The sequence below is a fragment of the Kogia breviceps genome, chromosome 19 (genome assembly GCF_026419965.1).
Source record: "Kogia breviceps isolate mKogBre1 chromosome 19, mKogBre1 haplotype 1, whole genome shotgun sequence".
NCBI classification, from domain to species: Eukaryota; Metazoa; Chordata; class Mammalia; order Artiodactyla; family Physeteridae; genus Kogia; species Kogia breviceps.
In genome coordinates, this window is record NC_081328.1 from 7,692,338 (window position 1) to 7,713,375 (window position 21,038).

A 21,038-nucleotide genomic window follows, 5' to 3' on the forward strand; every position below is an offset into this window, starting at 1 on the left:
ACTTCTAGTTGAATGTCTACCATGATTAAGCAAATCAAGTACCTTCCTTCCTAACAGATGTAGTATATGGAACAGGGCTGTCCAATAGAAATACAATGCAAGTCACGTGTAATTAAAATTTTCCTAGTAGTCACATTTTAAAAAGCAAAACAAATGGGAAAGTAATTTTAATCATATGTTGATGATATATAGTTATGACTGTAGATAGTTATGTTTTATTCTATGGATGTATAATTGTATAACCTCTCTGAACTTATTTCTTCGTTTTTGATTGGGGATGATATATAATTATGAGGTTGGCGTGGAGACTAAATGAGATGCGTGCTGAATACTTAACACAGAACCAGGCACAGTAAACACTCAACAAGCGAAGTTGGAATTTGATGTGGTAAATTGCTCTTTTCATACATTACCATTTCTATGGGATGTGGACCTCAGAATAATTTGTCCCTCACATTTTGTCTCCTCAAAAATTTCCTCTCGGCCGCTCGACTCTCCTAATTCGCTGAAAGCTTTACTTCCTTCCTCAGCCCGACCAGCTTGCACACCTAGTCTGGGGACGTTATCCTGGGCGGCAGCCGGCTCAGCGTCGACACTTGAGTAGCAAATCATTCAACTTCTGTTATTTCTACCTAAGTCATTCGAGTTAATTCTATGTTTTTCCTCCCTCCTCTGATATTAGACGTCTTGGTTAAAGTTAAGGAGGCCAGAATCAGAGACCTCAATTCTAACAGTCCCTTGATGGGCAGTTTCTGGAAATCGGGTTCACTGTGACATTCTTTACTCCGGGTCCGCACGTGAATCTCCTGATGACGTGGTTTCCGTGGTTAGGAGAAGCCACCAGATCACAGGGGGGACTCAGGAAATACCGAGGTAGCTAGATAACCCTCTGTATGCCTTTGCCCGGGTTGCCAAAACAGAGCACCACAGACTGGGTGGCTTAAACGAGAGACACGTGTTTTCTTGCAATTGGAGGAAGTCTGGCGTCAAGGTGTCGGCAGGGTTGGCTTCTTCCGAGGCCTCCGTCCTTGGCTTGTGGGTGGCCGTCTGCTGTGAACTCACGTGGTCTTCCCTCTGCACGCCTGTGTCTGTTCTTCTCTCATGAGACCCCGGTCATACTGGATCCGGCCCAGCCCAGTGACCTCATTTTAGCTTAACTGCGTCTGTGAAGACCCTTTCTTTAAACACGGTCACGCTCTGAGCTGCTAGAGGTCAGGACTTCAACATATGGATTTGGGGGTGGGGGACGATTCAGCCCATGACACCCTCAGAGGTAGTTTAAGTGCAAGAGACTTTCCCAGTTATGTAAGAAGTATGGGACTATTTGCTTGGAATATTGTTTATTCCCAGCGGGATAAACTCTGAAGATTTGCTTAATCCAAGTTCACTTAGTAATTATTTTAGCTTTCTGTGAACAAAGTGGGCTAACAGATGTGCCCTGGTCAGTAGGAAGCACGGCTGTGACTTTTGGCTCTGGGGAAACTGAGCTGCTTTTTGAGTTTCTGTCATTCTTTGGATCATCAGCACTGAGCTGGAGCCGCAGTTAAATCTGAAATTCTTCCTCCTGAAAGCCCTGTATTTAGTGGCTGTGTCACTGGATGGGAGCTACCAGCTTTGGTATGTGAGCCTCCGTGAAGATTTTCAAGGACTTCTTAGTGGAAAATGTTTTCTTTTACCACATAAATCAAGTTTCCAGTCTATTGTGATTCTACACCCCCCCCCACCCCACCCCCCGCAAACCACACTCTAAATTCAAGAAAAGCACTTTTGTACCCATTTGTCTCATTTTTGCCTAGAAACGATAAATTGCTACTAACCGGTCACGTGTGTCCTTTGGTAAAGAATGTAGTGATTCTGTTACTAAGTGGTAAAGATTCATCTACTGAGGTTTTTGTGTTTGGGACAGATAGGCGTGTTGCTATGTAACAAATTCCCCTAAGACCTAGTGACATAAAACGTTGATCGTCTCAGCGTTTCTGAGTGCTGGTTCTGGCCCGAGGTCTCCCATGAGGTCGTCATTACTGTGTGATTGGCTAGCCCCGAGGCATCTGAAGGCCTGCTGAGGCTGGAGGAGCTTCCCAGCTTACTTGGGTAGCTTTTGGCAAGAAGCCTCAGTTCCACACCTCAGTGGCCTCTCTGCAGGAACGCTTGCTCACGACATGGCAGCCGGCATCCCCCAGAGCAGGTGACCCGAGTACCGGAAGGCAGGGGTTATTGAGGCCATCTTGGAAGTTGGCTGCCAGAGATCATTAGATTTCCATATTGACACATGTAGGTTATAATCCATAATTTGCATTACTCTAGATCAGTGGTTCTCAATTTGGGGTCCCCTGGGGATCCCACGTTTGACGTCTCGTGGGTGGAGGCCAGGGATGTTGCTAAACATCCTACAATGTACAGGACAGGCCCCACAACAGAATTATCCCCAAATGTCAGTTATATGGAGGTTGAGAAACTCTGCTCTAGTTTGTTCCTTTAACTTGTAGTCTAAATTAAGCTGATCACTTTTTGAAATTTATTTGCAGAGCGATTACTATACTTAAGTCTCCTTAATGTTCGTTATTGATGCATCCTGTTCCAAAGGTTGATAAAATAATTCTGGTGGGAACTTCTTTTACATTCTACTGGTGGGAAGAATTTTTTAGATTGTTTCCTAGCAAGATTGATTCTAGCAAGAATCACCCATTCAGTGTGAATTCTCAACAAACCCTGATTGAGCTGAGGTTCTACCTTCCAAAGTGCTTGTACTACTGAGTAATTATCATTAAGTATGCTCAATCTAATATAGTAAAAGCTAATCCTTTTTTTTTTTTTTTTGGAGTATAATTGCTTCACAATGCTGTGTTCGTTCCTGCTGCACGATGAAGTGAATCAGCCATAGGCACACATATACCCCATCCCTCTTGGACCTCCCTCCCACCTCCGCCCCCAGCCCACCCATCTAGGTGGTCACAGAGCACTGAGCCGAGCTCCCTGTGCTGTACAGCAGGTTCTCACTGGCTAGCTGTTTTACACATGGTAGTGTATATATGTCAATCCTAATCTCCCAATTCGTCCCACCCTCCCCTTACGCCCCTGTGTCCACATGTCTGTTCTCTACGTCTGTGTCTCTATCCCTGCCCTGCAAATAGGTTCATCTGTACCATTTTTCTAGATTCCACATATATGTGTTACTATATGATAGTTGCTTTTCTGACTTACATCACTCTGTATGACAGACTCTAGGACCATCCACATCTCTACAAATGACCCAATTTCGTTCCTGAGTAATTTCATTCGCTGAGTAATATTCCACTGTATATATGTACCACATCTTCTTTATCCATTCCTCTGTCGATGGACATTTCAGTTGTTTCCATGTCCTGGCTATTGTAAATACTGCTGCAGTGAACATTGGGGTGCATGTGTCTTTTTGAATTATGGTTTTCTCAGGATATATGCCCAGTAGTGGGATTGCTGGGTCATATAGTAGTTCTATTTTTAATCTTTTAAGGAACCTTCATACTGTTCTCCATAGTGGCTGTATCAATTTACATTCCCACCAACAGTGCAAGAGGGTTCCCTTTTCTCCACACCCTCTCCAGCATTTATTGTTTGTAGATTTTTTGATGTTGGCCATTTCGACAGGTGTGAGGTGATACCTCACTGTAGTTTTGATTTGCATTTCTCTAGTAATTAGTGATGTTGAGCAGTTTTTCATGTGCCTCTTGGCCATCTGTATGTCTTCTTTGGAGAAATGTCTGTTTAGGTCTTCTGCCCATTTTTGGATGGGTTTGTTTGTTTGTTTTGATACTGAGCTGCATGAGCTGTTTGTATATTTTGGGGATCAGTCCTTTGTCAGTTGTTTCATTTGCAAAATTTTCTCCCCTTCTGAATGTTGTCTTTTTGTCTTGTTTATGTTGTCCTTTGCTGTGCAAAGCTTTTAAGTTTAATTAGGTCCCACTTGTTTATTTTTGGTTTTATTTTCATTACTCTAGGAGGTGGGCCAAAAAAGATCTTGCTGTGATTTATGTCAAAGAGTATTTTTCCTATGTTTTCCTCTCAGAGTTTTACAGTATCCGGTGTTACATTTAGGTCTTTAACCCATTTTGAGTTTATTTTTGTGTACGGTGTTAGGGCGTGTTCTAATTTCATTCTTTTACATGTAGCTGTTCAGTTTTCCACTGCACCACTTATTGAAGAGACTGTCTTTTCTCCATTGTATATCCTTGCCTCCTTTGTCATAGATAAGGTGACCATAGGTGCATGGGTTTATCTCTGGGCTTCTTATCCTGTACCATTGATCTATATTTCTGTTTTTGTGCCAGCACCATACTGTCTTGATTACTGTAGCTTTGTAGTATAAAAGCTGATCTTTTTAGAAAAGATTTTTGATCAAGGCAGTATTCTTAGCTATTCATTCAACCAAGAAACAAACATATCTTTAATATTGACTTAGGGCTTTAATTCTTAGAAAGTCAACTTTATATTGATATGTACGGTATATTTTTTAAAGAGTTTCGTAGCTAGCTACTATTATCATAAGACATTAACTGCACAGTACAACAAGAACTTGATTTTAGCAGGTCCATAAAAAATAGTGAAGTAATTAGTTCTGTTGACTGACTCATGTTCAGTTAAAACACCCTTTATTTAGCAGTTGCCTGTGGGTGTTGTCAGCACTGGTTCCCACGGGGTTAGAGAGTGGCCAGCGTAGACTCATTTTAAAATTAAACTTTATTAATTTAGATTTTTTGTTGTGCATTTCAGTTAACTGTCAAGCACCTGTTCTTTGCCAGGCACTGTGCTGCTTACTTGTTATCTCCATTGGATGTCTAATGGGTTTCTTGAATTAACAAATGGAACTTGTTTTTTCTTTCAAAATTTCTTTTTTTTAAGTCTGACGTCAATAAATGGTACCATCAAGTCACCCGGTTGCTTAAACTTAAAATAAAAACAACAAAACCTAGAGAAACAAAATACCTAGGAATCATCCTTGACTGAGCCTTTTTCTCATGGCCCACGTCCAAGCCAGGAGTGAATTTTGTGGTTCCACCTCCAGAACGTATTTCACATCTGTCCACGTTTCTCCTTCTCCCTTCCCTAAACTCCTTGTTCGTCTCAAACCTGGTCTGAGGACGTTTCCTCTATATCCTCTATCCCAGTGCCCCGCTGATTTCCCTTGTAGCGCTTACCACAGTCTGTAGTTGGCGCTCTGCTTATCTGTGATCTCTCTCCCGCTAGCATGTAAGATCTCTGGCGGTAGGGACCCCGTCCACCTTGCTCTCTGGATCCTTAGTTGCCCCTGCCTCCCACATGTAAGTACATAGTAGGTGTATGTATTTATGGAATCCATTGTTACAGTGTGGTTGCCTACTAAGTGCTTGACACTCTTCTATGCCCTGGGAATATATCAATGCACAGAACAAAGGTCTGCAGCCTCACAGAGCTCACCTTCAGTTGGGTTTTACCTTTTTTGTGTTTCTGATGACACGCCATCAGGTACAGTTGAGCTCAGGGAGTGTTGCACGTGCCAGGCTCTCTGCGAATATGCATGCCCCAGTTTTTTGGATTTTTTTTCAAATTGAAGCATAGTTGATTTACAATATCATGTTAGTTTCAGGTGTACAGCCAAGTGATTCAGTTACACATTTTTTTCATATTTTCCATTATAGGTTATTACAAGATATTGAATATTGTTCCCTGTGCTGTACAGTAAATCCTTGTTGCTTATCTGTTTTATATGTAGTTGTGTGTATCTGTTAGTCCCATACTCCTAATTTCTCCCTCCCCACCCTTCCCCTTTGGTAACTGTAAGTTTGTTTTCTATGTCTGTGAGTCTGTTCCTGTTTTGTAAATAAGTTCATTTGTATTATTTTTTAGATTCCACATCTAAGCAACATCGTGTAATGTTTCTTTCTCTGTCTGACTTACTTCACTCAATAGGATAACCTCTAGGTCCATCCATGTTGCTGCAGATGCCAACGTTTCATTCTTTTTTATGGCTGAGTGGTATTCTGTTGTATACATATGTACCACCTCTTCTTTATCCATTCATCTGTTGCTGGACACGTAGGTTGCTTCCATGTCTGGGCTACTGTAAATAGTGATGCTGTGAACACTGGGGTGCACGTATCTTTTCAAACTAGAGTTTTTGTCTTTTCCGGACACATGCCCAGGAGTGGGATTGCTGGATCATGTGGTAACTATTTTTACCTTTTTAAGAAACCTCCACCCTGTTTTCCATCGTGCGTATGCCCCAGTTTTAGAAGTGTGGGCAGAAGGTGCACGGGAGCTGCTGGCCCCACAGCCAGGCCAGCCTGGGATTGGGGTTGGACATCAGACCGAAAGAGTGACGTGACGTTAAAAGATGAGTTGTGTGTACAGTGGAATTCCATGTAGTCATTATTTACAGGCCACATGCCTGCAGTGAAAATAGTAGAAACTATAAAGTCTGTAAATTTTAGAATCCACTTGTTTCCATTTCTTTGATCTGATATAGACAAGTAATTTCCTGAAGAATGTCTTTTCTTTCTAAGGTGACTAGCACATGGTTTGTATTGAAGGGGATCCTTTAGGAGAGCATCGCCCTTATGACAATAATCGTTCACAGTTAGTCCAGCTCTCTATGGACAAGTGAAGTGCGTTCCAGATGGAGGAGATTTATGTAAAATGAATGTCTTGTAATGGAACTTTAGAAACAGGGAGTTCAGTTTCAAAATGATTGTATCAGCAGATACGTCTCATCTTAGAAAGTTTTAGTAGGGATCACTTTCCATATCTGCACAAATCTTTTCCTTTATTTCTTCTTCTTCTTTTTTTTCCTTTGCAAAGATTTAGGCCAATTTGGCAATTCTGTTTTATGTACCTTGTGGTAGCTAATTAGCCTGTAATTTTTGAAGCTAGATAAAGCCTCCAGGTGCCTCCTTACCCCTCGGCTACCAGGTTACAAGAAAAGTGAGTCAGAATTCTGCACCCTCACATGTATTATTGAGCAGGCACCAAAATCAGTTTTGTGGGTACATTGAACACAGTTGCTCTTCTGTCTTGTGTTGTCTCACCGAGCCTTTCTGTAAAGATTTACCGAGGCAGATGTGACAGTGTCAGACACAGAACGTGGTCTGCACCACGCAACCCCCATCCTCCAGATCCGCGGCTGCCCTCCCAACCCTGCAGCCCCTGGGGCTCGCTGCAGCCTTGACACCCGGCCCACACCAGACTGGCTGGCGGACATCTGTGTATTTCCAATCAGTCCATGGCTATTAATGTCACTCATTTTTCCCCAGGAATTTCTAACATCCGTTACACTAAGTAACAGGGCCACTTAGTTCACAAGAAAACTCATTTTACTAATTAACAAAGCTTCTGGTGTAATCTGGAGATTAAGAGAGCTGAAGCATTTAAAATAGCCATCTGGCCTTGGGATTAAATCCTAACTAATTACTTCCCAGATGGGTTTTCCCATTTAGGGCAAATAGCTGCCTCCAGAGTGGAGATATTTCCTGGAGCAAATTAATACACATCCATACCACGCTATCTATACTAACATGTTTTCAGGTAAATTACAGATCTTATAACAACTTTAAATACCAAATTAGGAAGGGGGAAAGTATTTTCAGAGCATGAAACAAACCTGCATTGTCCCTGTAGTAAGTTGCTAACCATCTAGGTTTAATAACTATGGAGACGTCGTAACCACCCACCGAAAAAGTTCAGAAAGTCAATGTCGAATTAGAAGGAATGAAATTCTTTAAGATAATTTTCTTCTTATTTTCTTGACAGTATCAAAATATCCAAGTTGTCCTATTGCACCTTTTGAGTGAAATTCTTTACAGTTTCTGTTTTACATAAGAGAGAGGATTCTGGCCATCTTTGCTGTTCAGACTCTTGCCAGTAACATGCTGTCTTAGTTGTCCTTGGATTGGGAAGCAATGTGCATGGCACCAAAATGCATCCTCTATCATTAACACATAATGTACTTGTCCTATTTTTCGCTTTTCCTTTGTTTTTGTTTTCATTGGCGAAATCCTGGTTGGATATTCTGAGTACCATAATCTGACCTATATGGGAATCAAATACAGTGTGAGCATCTTCACCACGAGTTTCTTCACGTCATGTCTAAAAGATGAGAGGACCCAACCCATTTAAAAGTAAAACTCTGCTTGTTTTCCACTTTAGATTTGTATGTTAATGAAAATGTTAATTCTGAAAGAGTATTTATTATGTATGTGAAGGAAAAGCTTTTCAACCTATATATTTTATTTTCTCCCCTGACTCCACCCCAAGACTAACACTGAAGTGATTTCACAGCCCCTGGCCTGCCTCTTACCTCATTTGCCAGGATGTTCAACATTAAGGGGAATATTTAAACCCTGGACCATCTGGGGGATATTCAGTAAAGTATTTCTTTTTGGTTCAGAAATTTTGCTTTTTTCTGTTGTCAAAATATTGATACTTGGGTAGTTCTCGTAAAATAGCTGAACATGAGTACCGTTTAGCATAGAGAGTTGATAATTTTCAACTTTATAAGGTTTTTTTTGTTAAAGTGTTTTAAAAATAGAACCAAGATTTATAAGTTACTAAGTAGGTTACTGGTTTCTTTGGGGGTCAGGACAGGGCCAGAGGGACACCCGCAGTCCACTCTGCCTTCTCCCACATGTAGGCTTTCTCATCCCATCCTCTTTTTTCATTAGTCTTTTGCCTGGCCCTTTTCCTTTAGCCAAAAGGTGTTTCTCTGGCACTAGCTGTAATGGTTAGAGCAGCTACGGATGCCAGTTATAAAAAGGAAAGGGAACCGATTTGGCTAGGGAACTGATGAGCAAATTAGATGTTGTATGTTGGTGACTTTGTTTATGCAGGTAAGCGATCATATGTCTAAATTATTTGGGGACATTTCTTTTTAGGTTACCTGTTCAGAAGCCCGTGTTTTTAGTTCAGAAGCACTAAAAAACTTTAGTTTGTTTTTTTTCTCCTTTGAATCTAACTTCCTTTTTTAGTTTATATTTTCTCATGAAGTAAAGGAAAAATAAGTTCACAAATATAAAATGGATAGTGTTCAATTTAAAATTTTAAAGTTAATAGAGTTCAACTTTACCAGTGTGATAACTTTGTCCTTTTGCCCAAATAAATAATTTTTGTTTAATGAATTTTGAACTTCTAATGTAGAGTGGTAAAGAAAAGGGAATAGGAAATAGTATAAGAAGTTGAAAGCTTAAACAGCATGTAGATAAATACATAATAAATTAGACAAGTTATTGAAAGCTGAAAATTTGTATTACTGTATAATGAATTTTTAAGTGAAATATTCAGTAAGAATTAGGTGATATGATATGATTTTGATTAACCTTTCTGCAGGGTTAAAGTGAGAAGTTTGAAAAAGTATCTGTTGGAGCAGTTGTGTTGGCGGTGTAATCTTTGCAGCTTTGAAGTAATAACATTGTCTTGACTACTCTCTCTTAAAATAGTAATTTTTTACTAACTCAATGAAATAGTGTATAGATGATACAGCTGTTTAAAATTTGTAAAGAATTTTAATCCTCATTATAACATTAGGACCTGATTTTAGTTTTTGAGTTTCTTTTTTGAGCAGTTCTAATGATTTGTAAGGACTGATAGTTTTGAACTTTATTGTTTCTTAAGGGTCTTCCACAAAACAAGAACAAAAATGACTTATTTTAAAAATAGCATAAAACTTATTTTCTCTCATAATTACCATATGAGTCCTTTGGGCCATTTTATAAATCTAAGAAAAATTAATGGTTTTAGTGACCTTATTTTTTTCTGTATTTTGTAACATTTTGCTATTTTATCATCCTTGGAATTGATTCATCATTACTCATCAGTTATTCCCAATAGTGTTTAAAAAGACTAAAATAGGGGCTTCCCTGGTGGCACATGGTTAAGAATCCGCCTGCCAATGCAGGGGACACGGATTCGAGCCCTGGTCCAGGAGGATCCCACATGCTGCAGAGCAGCTAAGCCTGTGCGCCACAGCTACTGAGCCTGCGCGCCTAGAGCCGCACACCACAACTACTGAGCCCACGGGCGCGCCTAGAGCCCGTGCTCCGCAGCAAGAGGAACCACCGCGATGAGAAGCCCATGCACCGCAACAAAGAGTAACCCCCGCTCGCTGCAACTAGAGAAAGCCCATGCGCAGCAATGAGGACCCAAAGCAGCCAATAAATAAATAAATAAATAAATTTATTTATTTTTTTAAAAAAGACTAAAATAATAAGACTAATGGAATTGCCTAGAAGGAGGCTATAACAGTGACTGTTGCATCAGCCTTTTGTTTGCTTATTGTATTGCCCAAAGAATTGCATTATCTTTCAAGAAGGTATGAAAGAATGCTACAGACAGCATTTTTGTAGTCTGCTTTTAGATTTCAGTGAACATAGTTGAAAAAATCAGAAGTTTTCACCCTAATGACAAAGAGGAGTAAAGTGACAGAGGAACACATTTCACAAATATTAGGTGAATGCAAAGAGACAGGCAGCGTTGTAGACTCTGATGACAGTGAAATTGGTTCTGTAAGTCTCGGGTTGAGTCTTCAAATGGTGTAGCCTTGAATTTTCTCAAACTCGAGAACAATCTGTTTCTAAAGACAAAAAGGAAATATGTCATTGGCATCCAGTTAGTCATTCAACAGGAAGGATTTCCCAACTCAGAATTTTGTAATAAGAATCTGGACTGCTGGTTTTACTAAAAGGCCGTGTGACGGATGTGTTCTTTCATCTTGTGTAATGTTTGTGGATCAGCATTTATGCAGTATGGTTTGTAAAGGGACAAATGCTGAAGGCAGAATTGTATATGAAAGTGTTTGGAAGGCAGTAGACGGTGTACAAATGAAGAGATTCATTGGATTGACCATTCTAATCGGTGCCTGTACATCTAAAAATGAAAATGTTTTACAGTTACAGAGCCAAAAAGGACTTCCTCTCATAAACAGAAATGATGGGCTGTCAGCGGTTTTAGGTGTTCTTCCAGTATTGCATTCTGACAATGCAAGGGCAGTAGTAAGTGAGAACCTGTTGGTGGAAAGGTGTAAAGGTGTTGATAGTTGCCACTCTGAACAGCTGTTACCCTAGGATGTTGTATCTCTTGAAGATAAGGGAGTAGTTTTGCCTACAACCTAGAGGTTGAAATCAGACTGCAGTGTATCATGGACTATTACTCTCTGTAGTAGATTTATTTTAAGAGAACATAAACACAGATCCTCCCTTTAAATTACCATTTAGTTTGAAGCTAACGGATCTACTTGATAAACTGTAAGGCTACTCGGCTCCGCTGGGCTGTTTCTGGGAACCCTTCTGTTCCCATAGCACCGCCTCTCAGTCCTTTGGACGCTCCTGGACCACGTTCTTCAGGTTCCGAAAAAAACACCGCCTTGGTTCTCCTGAAGTTGGGGGGGCCACTGGTCAGCATCTCTCAATGCCACAACCATATTATTTGTGTAAACTCGTTGTTTGTATAAAAGTAATACTTAGATCATAAGAGCCCGTCCGAAAAGGAGGAAAAGTTTTTTCTCACGTTTAAAAAAAAAAAAAACTTTCTCTCCCACCATAAAATGAAACTAACCAAACAAGCAAATTGTGGTTTTTATTTTGTGACGCGTAAGTAATTAACAAGTTCTCTGGAAGAAATTGTTCAGTGCTCACCAGCAGCCTCTTAAAGATTTGCATGGTAGTCTGATGGAATTTAAATTGTTACCTCATTAAGTTCGGTGATACAAGATCAGCTTTTAAGCTAGAGGGCGTTGCTGGTATTTGTGTTACCATCCTCGTTTCCAATTTCATGTTCTATTCTGTTGTCTGCATATACTCAGTTACAAATGTAAGACCCGTGTCCAGAGTTGTTTTGGTTTAGCCAACGTTTTGATAATTTATAAATGTGGTGAGTGACTTTATACGTGACTGTGTGAGGGGTGCTGAGAGGCTGTGTTTCACAGGATGCCTTTGCTTCCTCCAGGACTCATGTTTTTCACCTCCCTCTTGAACCCTTTGGGGTTTAGTGGCATCTGAGGCAGACCCTTAATGGAATGCATGTCTGTTACTATGACGGCACGATACCTTCGCCATACCAAACTAGCCATGCATTTCCTGTGCAGAGCAAGGCTTTTAGAAAATATGAGATAGAACATTTACATTTTGGTGGCGGGGGGGGGCTGGTGTTTGAAGGACACTTTGGAAAGGGTGAAGGGGAGAACGGGGGTGAGGAGGCAACTCCTTGGTGTGTACATGAGGGAGACTTCACTGCCGGAAACCAGCGTTAGGCACTTTCTCCCCAGCTTCCCCGTGTACGATCTCTTTTCACCTTGTTTTCCTAGCTTGGTTTGAGTTTATTAAAATTGGAAAACTGGGTGAGTTCTTACTGAGTGCTCATAATATTGAGCAAAAAATATGAGTTCTTTTTTAAAATTTAATTTATTTTTGGCTGTGTTGGGTCTCCGTTGCTGCGCGCGGGCTTTCTCTAAGTTGTGGCGAGCGGGGGCTACTCTTCGTTGTGGTGTGCGGGCTTCTCCTTGCGGTGGCTTCTCATTGCGGAGCACGGGCTCTAGACACGTGGGCTTCAGTGATTGTAGCTTGAGGGCTCAGTAGTTGTGGCACACAGGCTTAGTTGCTCCGCGGCATGTGGGATCTTCCCGGACCAGGGCTCGAACCCGTGTCCCCTGCATCGGCAGGCGGATTCACAGCCACTGCGCCACCAGGGAAGCCCCAAAATATGAGTTCTTGATTTTAGTAAGTTACCCCTTTTTTCAGTTTTGAAAATCAACATTATTGAGACATAATTTACCTGCAATAAATCACAGTTCAAAAATTCTGTGGTAGCCTCCGAATACTGACTACTCATTTTTTTCTACTTAAAGTAAATATTTATACACTGAAAAACATAACATTGGAAAGGTGAGAAGAGTCCTGAAGTCATAGGTGAAAGAATGGGCAAGTGGAGTGGAGACACAAGTGAAGAGTGTAAATCAGCATTTCATGAGGAAGTAATGTTTAATTTAACGTGTCTATTGTAAATCTAAGGAATAGATGTTGAATTATATTTTTTTAAATGATGTTTATCTAAGGAGGCCTAAGATATCTCCCTTGATTATTTTTTTAAAATTAGTTTATTGAGTTACATTTTGCATACAGTAAAATTCACCCCTTTCGAGTGTACAGTTCAGTGGATTTAGACGAATGTAAATAGTGTAACTGGCGCTGTGATCCAGAGATAGAATATTCCCATCCTCCACAAAGCTTCCCTCCTGCCTTGACACAGTCAGTCCCCTCCTCCTAACCGTAGCTCTGATAACCACTGGTCTGTTTCGTCTCTATAGTTTTGTTTTCTTTAGCGTGCCAAGTAAATGGAATCGTGACGTAAGTGTAGTGTTTTCCATCCAGCTTCTTTAACTCAACATAAAGCTTTTTTAGATCCATCCATGTTGTTGGCTATACCACTGGCTTGTTCATTTTTATTGCTCCGTGATGTTCCATTGTGTGAATATACCACTCTTTCTTTATCCATTCACTCTTGGTGGACATTTGGATTGTTTCTTTCGGGGGACTATTAAGGAGAAAGTGGCTGTTCACGTGCAACACTTCGTGTCATGTGGTAACTTACGTTTAACTTTATAAGAAACTGGCAAACTGTCTTCCAAAGTGGCTGTACCAGTTTGCATTCGTTCCAGGGTTGTATGAGAGTCCTAATTGTTCTGTATCCTTGCTGGGCTTTCTTAAAAACTTTACAGAGTGGATATGTAGTGCTATCTCATTGTGCCGGTTTTAGTTTGCGTTTCCCTCATAACTAATGATATTGAGCATCTTTTCATACACTTACTGACAGTTTATGTATCTTCTTTGATGAAGTATCTGTTTAAATCTTCTGTCCAATGTTTTTTTATTGGATTGTTTGTCTTGTTACTGGTTGTAAGAGTTCTTTATATATTCTGGGAACAAAATCCTTTATCAGATACATGTTTTGCAAATATTTTCTGCCAGTCTGGTTTCTCTCTCTCTTTTATTTTTTTAAAATCTTCTCTACAGCGTCTTTTCAGTGTACGTGCTGCTGAAACGAGCACTGCAGTGTCTTTTAAAGAACAGAAGTTTTAAATTTTGATGAAATCCAATTTATCAGTTTTTTATTGTATGGTTTATGCTTTTCGCATTCTATCTAAGAAATCTTTGTCTAGCTTAAGGTCATAAAGATTTTCTCCTGTTTTCATTAGCAAGTTCTTTTAGAAAGTTTTCTTTTTATAGTTTTAGCCCATGCGTTTAGGTCTGTGGTCTGTTTTGAGTTAATTTTTGTATATGGTGTGGGGTAAGGGTCCAGGTTCTTTTTGTTTCATTTTGCATATTTTTCAAGCACCACTTGTTGAAAAGACTGGTCTTTTCCCTGTTAAATTACCTCAGCACCTTTGTCAAAGATGAGCTGACCGAGTGTGCGTGGTCTATTTCTGGACTCGACTCTGCTCCATTGATCTGTATCTCTGTCCTTTAATCAATACCACACTGTCTTAGTAATTTTATAGCTTCTTGAAATCCAGTAGTGCATGTCCTCAAGCTCTGGTCCTCTTTCTCAGAATTGTTGTGACTTCTCTAGCTCTTTTTCATTTCCCTTAAATTTTAGAATCTGCCTGTCGACTTCTATAAAGAAAGCCTGCCAATCCCTTGCCTTTTCATTGGCTGAATAATAGTAATATGTTTAACAGTATCAGTCCTTAACAGTCCTGGGATTCTTGATCATTGTTATGTTCCTTTATTTTGCCAAGTATTTAATTTGGCCTTTTATATCAGTATTTATTAGTAAGATATTTGCTTTTATTTTGCTTTCCCTTTTTTATGATATCTTTACCAGTTTGGGTATTCAGTGTTATGATAACTTTATAAAATGAATTATGAAAGAATCACTATTTTCTGTTTCCCTGAAACGGTTATGTAGTAAAGCAATCAAATATTCCCTAGGAATTTGCAAAACTATTTACGACCAATCCATCATTTTTAAAGGAGTAATTATATTTTATTATTTTCTATGATTCTGGTCGGTTCAAGTTTTCTCTTGTTGTTTTACTGAATGGATTTCTGTTTTCTTAGGAAGTCATCTACATTATTTACTTTTTTCAAGTCTAGCATTATAGGGCTGGGCATAGTGTTCCTTTAAAGCTATTAAAATCTTTCAGATTATTTAGAAGAGCTTTTAAAAAGTTCTAAATGGTTAGGGTTTCATTTTTATTATGTCAAGGAAAGTAACCTATCCTAGCCCTACATTAAAAAAAAAAAATATTGAGGCTTTTTCTTTTTATTGGGGGCAGTATATAAGGTCTGCTTTTGTAAGCAATTCATGGATACGTGATAGAGTACTTTGGCTTATTGTTTTATTATAGTGTTCAGATCTCCTATGTCCTTAATTTATTTTCAGTTTTCTCTTTGTGATTTATTTTCAGGGCAAGTTTATTCGGATCAACTTTGACGTAACTGGCTATATCGTTGGGGCCAACATTGAAACATGTATCCTTTTTTATAACCACATTATTCAAAATAGAGAATGATTTAATCTTCCTGTGGCCTCGTGGCAACCCTCTGTGGTACCTCTCCCATTATCCAGATGATAAAACTTGAGCTCAGAGAGATTGTGACTTGTTCAAATACCTTCAACTTCGGAATATGAACTCTAAAGTGGTATTTTGTTGTTCGTTTTTTTGTTTGTTTGTTTGTTTTGCGGTACGCGGGCCTCTCACCGCTGTGGCCTCTCCCGCTGCGGAGCACAGGCTCCGGACGCGCAGGCTCAGCGGCCACGGCTCACGGGCCCAGCCGCCCCGCGGCACGTGGGATCTTCCCGGACCGGGACACGAACCCGCGTCCCCCGCATCGTCGGGCGGACTCTCAACCACTGCGCCACCAGGGAAGCCCGACAATCTTCTTATACTTGTTAAATACTCTTCAGTGATAGAAATACACTGCTTCTGTCCCTCAGTTGAGGGATAAATCAAACTTTTCCTGGTAATTCAGAACTGTGTTTTATGTCTCTAAATATACTCAGAGCCAGAAAACACAAGAAGCGCTTGAAAATGACAGGCGAATGGAACTAGAGTTTCTTCAAACTAGGGAGCGTCGTTCATGTGAGTGTACTTTTCGCCGAACGTGGAGGCTGTGTTTGGGATAGTCTGATTTAAAATCAGGCTGTATGGCACACACATAATTCACTTCGTTGGCCCCTGGGAAGGTTTACTTTAGAGGAGGCGATCCTCTCCCAAAGCAGTGAAACTGAGACTCTGAGAGCCCAGTGTGGCTGTCAACCCAGAGACACGCCGGGAGCATCAAGGCCCTGTGGACAGAGAACCCAAACAGGCCCCAGATGTGCGTCCTGATACCCAGGCGGAGGCGCGGTGTTACGACGTGCAGGCGCTGAGTGGGGACTCGCAGGCGTAGGACAGGAGTTATGCACGTGTATTTTGGAGTTCAACAAAGTTGTGATTTGTACCTCTACCACTTACTAGCTGTTTTGTTTTTTTTTTTAAACTTTTCTACATACAGTGCTTCGCATTTTTATTATTTGTTTGTTTACTTATTTTTGGCTGCGTTGGGTCTTCGTTGCTGCGCGTGGGCTTCCTCTAGTTGCAGCGAGTGGGGGCAACTCCTCATTGCGGTGCGCGGGCTTCTCATTGCGGTAGCTTCTCTTGCTGCGGAGCACGGGCTCTAGGCACGCGGGCTTCAGTAGTTGTGGCACACGGGCTCAGTAGTTGTGGCTCTCGGACTCTAGAGCGCAGCCTCAGTAGTTGTGGCACGTGGGCTTAGCTACTCTGCGGCATGTGGGATCTTCCCGGACCAGGGCTTGAACCTGTGTCCCCTGCACATTGGCAGGTGAACTCGTAACCACTGTGCCACCGGGGAAGTCCCAGCTGTGTTATTTTGCGTAATTTCTTTGTGCCTTGGTTTCCTTATTTGTGAAGCTGCAGTAGTAATTCTGATGTTAAAAGGCTTTTCCTGCCTTCAGTGTCACCCTTAACCTCCTTTGCTCAGACCTTCTGGAAAAATCTCGTGCTGTTCGTCAAGCAAAAGATGAACGTACTTTTCATATCTTTTACCAGTTGTTATCTGGAGCAGGAGAACATCTGAAGTGTAAGTTACAAAGTTTTGTACTATTTTATATTCAGTTGAGTATCTTTTTTAATATTAAAAAAATTTTTTTTGAGAAGGAGAACAGTTTTGGGAAACAGATTTATACACGTACACCAGAATTCTAGCTGCTTAAATTACAAAAATGATATTGAACTTCCAAGCCATGGGATCAGTACTTTAAGTGACAAGCAGCTTATGGGTGGTGTTATATTATCTTTTGTACTTTTGTTTCTTTTCTTTTAAAATAATTTAAAATTAGAAGACAAATGATGTGTTTTTATACACATTCCATTTCCAAGTTCATAAATACAAAAGTAAGAAAAAAATAAATTTATTTAATAAAATTAACTTGAATAAATATGTATTCCTTCCTAGATTTACAACTGAATAGGTGTTATGCTTCCAGTAGTACTAGAAAGAGCCTGTGCGGATTTATATTTATTTATTTTGTGAATCACAAGTTTAGGGTTGGACAGGGTAAAAAGTAAATTCTGTTCTGGGTCAGAGTTTTGCTGGGTCAGGAGGGGGAGGAGAAGGTACACAACTTACCAGTTACTTCTGAGTTTCAAAGTCCATATGCTGTTTCTCTAGAATTAGTATGTATCTTATTTAGCTATCACAATAGACATATAAAACCCAGTCATACTTTTCTCATCTGGGGTCTAGGCTTTTGTTAACCATAGGTCATCTGTGGAAGCATTAAACCCAGAAATCAGTTAAAGAAAGACCTGCAAGGAAATAAAAAAAAAATAATAAGCAGCAAGTAAATAGAGTAATTGCCAGCGAGAGACTAAAAATTCAAGATTATACGTTAGGTAACGCTGAAGGGAGAAAACCCTCAGGCTTTCAGGCTGGCAGGCATTCTGAAGTAGTAATGAATCCAAAAAAAAGGCAAAACTGTTAAAAGAAGGAGATTTTTAAAAAAAAAGAAAGCAAGCAATACCCAATAGAAGCTAAATGTGATGTAAATACGAATTAAGGGATGGAGGTGATTGGGAGAAATTCTCTGCAGCAGAGCCGGTTACACAGAAAGCTAGGAGCACGTGATAGCATCTACGAAAGGGATAAGTGTCTGTTTTACTATTTTGAGTGCTCCTGAGAATGCCCTTGTGCTCTTAAGAACACATTTCTTGAAGGAGTCAGTTAAGTTCTCTCTAACTCATGGACCCTGAAGTATAGAGTCGGTGGGAGTGTCCGTTATAATACCGTGTCAGACTATTACTATGTCAGACGTCACTCTCAGAGGCAATGCACCACTAAACAGACTGACTTGGAGAAAGAGTTTCAAGGTATTGTCTGGGCTCAGCATTTACCCAGTCCATATTCTACACCTTCCATATCCAGGTCTTTATCTAAGCCCATGCAGTCTTCACACTGACCTCATAGTGTTTGCTATAAACTCCTTGCTAACATAGGAACATAGAATACGGGTTTGAAAGCTTTCCCTCAAGAGACGCCTAAAATATTTAAATCTGAAAATAAAGTTTAGTTGTCTGGAAGATTATCATACCCCAGCTTTCTGATTTCAAATATAATATTATACAAACCGCTGGTCCCCAGAACCCCTGTTTAGATGTTTGTTGTTTATATCATCGTTTTCCTTCCTTGTACAGATAATGGAAAACTGTCTTACATTTGTGTATTTAACATGCGCATATAAAGAAAGAGGAAGTACGCGGTGGTGATGGGTTGGATGCACTCCTGCCACGCGGGTGCAGTTTGAAGGCGGGGATGTGCTTTGCTTTAGTCTCTGCTGTTGACTATTTATTACGTTGTATTCTGTTATGTTTTCTTTCAGCTGATTTGCTCCTTGAAGGATTTAATAACTACAGATTTCTCTCCAATGGCTACATTCCTATTCCGGGACAGCAAGACAAAGATAACTTTCAGGAGACAATGGAAGCAATGCATATAATGGGCTTCTCCCACGAAGAGATTCTGTGTACGTGGGATTTCTCTAAGAAGATTCTGATGCTCAGTGTTCATAAGACTTATAAATCGGGGGTAAATCACCTAAACTAGAAAACGATGGAGAAACTCATGGGAACTGCCTGTAATTTTATGAAATCCTGAGCTTTGTCTTACTGAAAAATTTTGTACAGCTAATTTTTAGCACAACATAAGTTAGAATATGTCTCTGCTACATTTTGATGCGGTATCTTAATTAATTTTTTTCTTCTTATATCAACATAAAGCAATGCTTAAAGTGGTGTCTTCAGTGCTGCAGTTCGGAAATATTTCTTTCAAAAAGGAGCGAAACACTGATCAAGCTTCCATGCCGGAGAATACAGGTAAATTGATTAATACTGATTTTATTTCTAGTTCCGTGGTCTCTTGTTGTGTGCTCCAAACACATGTGACAGCGCGAGCGTAAAAGCCCTCCTGAAGTGTTTCCTATGAGACTCCACGTGCCTGGGAGTAAGGGTCACTCTGATTCCATAAAGGAGGGACGAGGACGGGGTGCAGGGTGAGATGCGGCGGTGGGGACTGTGCCTTAGCCCTGGGGTGTTAGGACTGCGGGGTGGGAGGGGGCACAGGCTGCAGAGACCACAGGGCTCATCTGAAAGGGAGCTGCAGCTGCTAGGTTCTGTAGCCAGTTTTCTCCTTGCCAGGAATACAGGCCCAGGGCTGCCAACTACAGTTGATTTTTCAAAGAAAGGTGGAAACCTAGAGTTTAATATGAAATCTTCAAGCTTTTAAATATCGAAAATGGATTGAAGTTCACACTGGTCAAGGACAGAAGTTTGTGAACCATAAAATGTGCTTGCAAGCCTTGTGAGGTCTGCTTCCGAGGGTCTGGAGACAAAAAGGAAACTGAGGAATCAGTGTATTGACTCCAGTGCTTGATCACCCAAGGACGTAATCCTGCCTCCCAGGATCCACCGTGGCCAGTGAAGGCCGACATACATCACGGTCTCTAACCTGGAAACCGGCCTTCTTTGTTGTAACCAATATTAATTTAATTCTGTGTAACCCTTTTAAGGGACCTGTCCATCTCCTGATACCTCATCACCACAATTTCCTGACAAAGCCTTGGCACCTCATCTTAAATCTTTAGATTGCCAGGATCACGAAATGTATCATTCAGTCAAAGTATTTTGATTGACATTTGGGCCAGCTTCTTCCATACAGCTTTCACGTGGTTAAGTAAGACTTAAAATCGAGCAGTTTAAGATTTAGAACAAGAAATGTATTAGTGTAACTTTGCTTGGAAATCTTGACCTAGAGATGGAAGAGAATCAGGTCACCCTTCTGAAAGACAAGGCAGCCAAGTGTGTTTCTACTTTTTAAAATATAATGTGATAGGTTTTCTACTTGTTATTTTTTTTTTTAACCCTTAAAAAATATTTATTTATTTATTTGGCTGCATTGGGTCTTTGTTGCTGCACACAGGCTTTCTCTAGTTGCAGCGAGCAGGGGCTGCTCTTCGTTGTGGTGTGTGGGCGTCTCCTTGCAGTGGCTTCTCTTGTTGTGGAGCACGGGCTCTAGGTGCACAGGCTTCAGTAGTTGTGGCTCGCGGGCTCCAGAGCGCAGGCTCTGTAGTTGTGGCACAGGGGCTTAGTTGCTCCGCAGCATGTGGGACCTTCCCAGACTAGGGCTCGAACCCGTGTCCCCCGCATTGGCAGGCAGATTCTTTTTTTGTTTGTTTGTTTGTTTGTTTGTTGTTTTTTGTGATACGTGGGCCTCTCACTGTTGTGGCTTCTCCCGTTGCGGAGCACCGGCTCCGGACGCGTAGGCCCAGCGGCCATGGCTCACGGGCCCAGCTGCTCCGCGGCACGCGGGATCCTCCCGGACCGGGGCACAAACCCGTGTCCCCTGCATCGGCAGGCGGACTCTCAACCGCTGCGCCACCAGGGAAGCCCCTGGCAGGCAGATTCTTAACCAATGCGCCACCAGGAAAGTCCTCTACTTGTTATTTTAAGATAACTTTTAGCTTATAATGGTTTTGTTTTCCTT

General features: G+C 40.9%; 1 protein-coding gene across 15 annotated transcripts in view; it reads left to right on the forward strand.

The window, feature by feature from the left end:
- MYH10 (myosin heavy chain 10) overlaps positions 1-21,038 on the forward strand; it is a 195,963-nt gene that overhangs the window by 118,142 nt on the left and 56,783 nt on the right. For all 15 annotated transcript variants that reach the window (XM_067021824.1, XM_067021825.1, XM_067021832.1 and 12 more), the window contains 4 exons: positions 15,407-15,470; positions 16,983-17,081; positions 18,880-19,023; positions 19,277-19,372. In XM_067021824.1, coding sequence (XP_066877925.1) covers positions 15,407-15,470; positions 16,983-17,081; positions 18,880-19,023; positions 19,277-19,372 — 403 coding nt within the window. The remainder of the gene's footprint in view (positions 1-15,406; positions 15,471-16,982; positions 17,082-18,879; positions 19,024-19,276; positions 19,373-21,038) is intronic.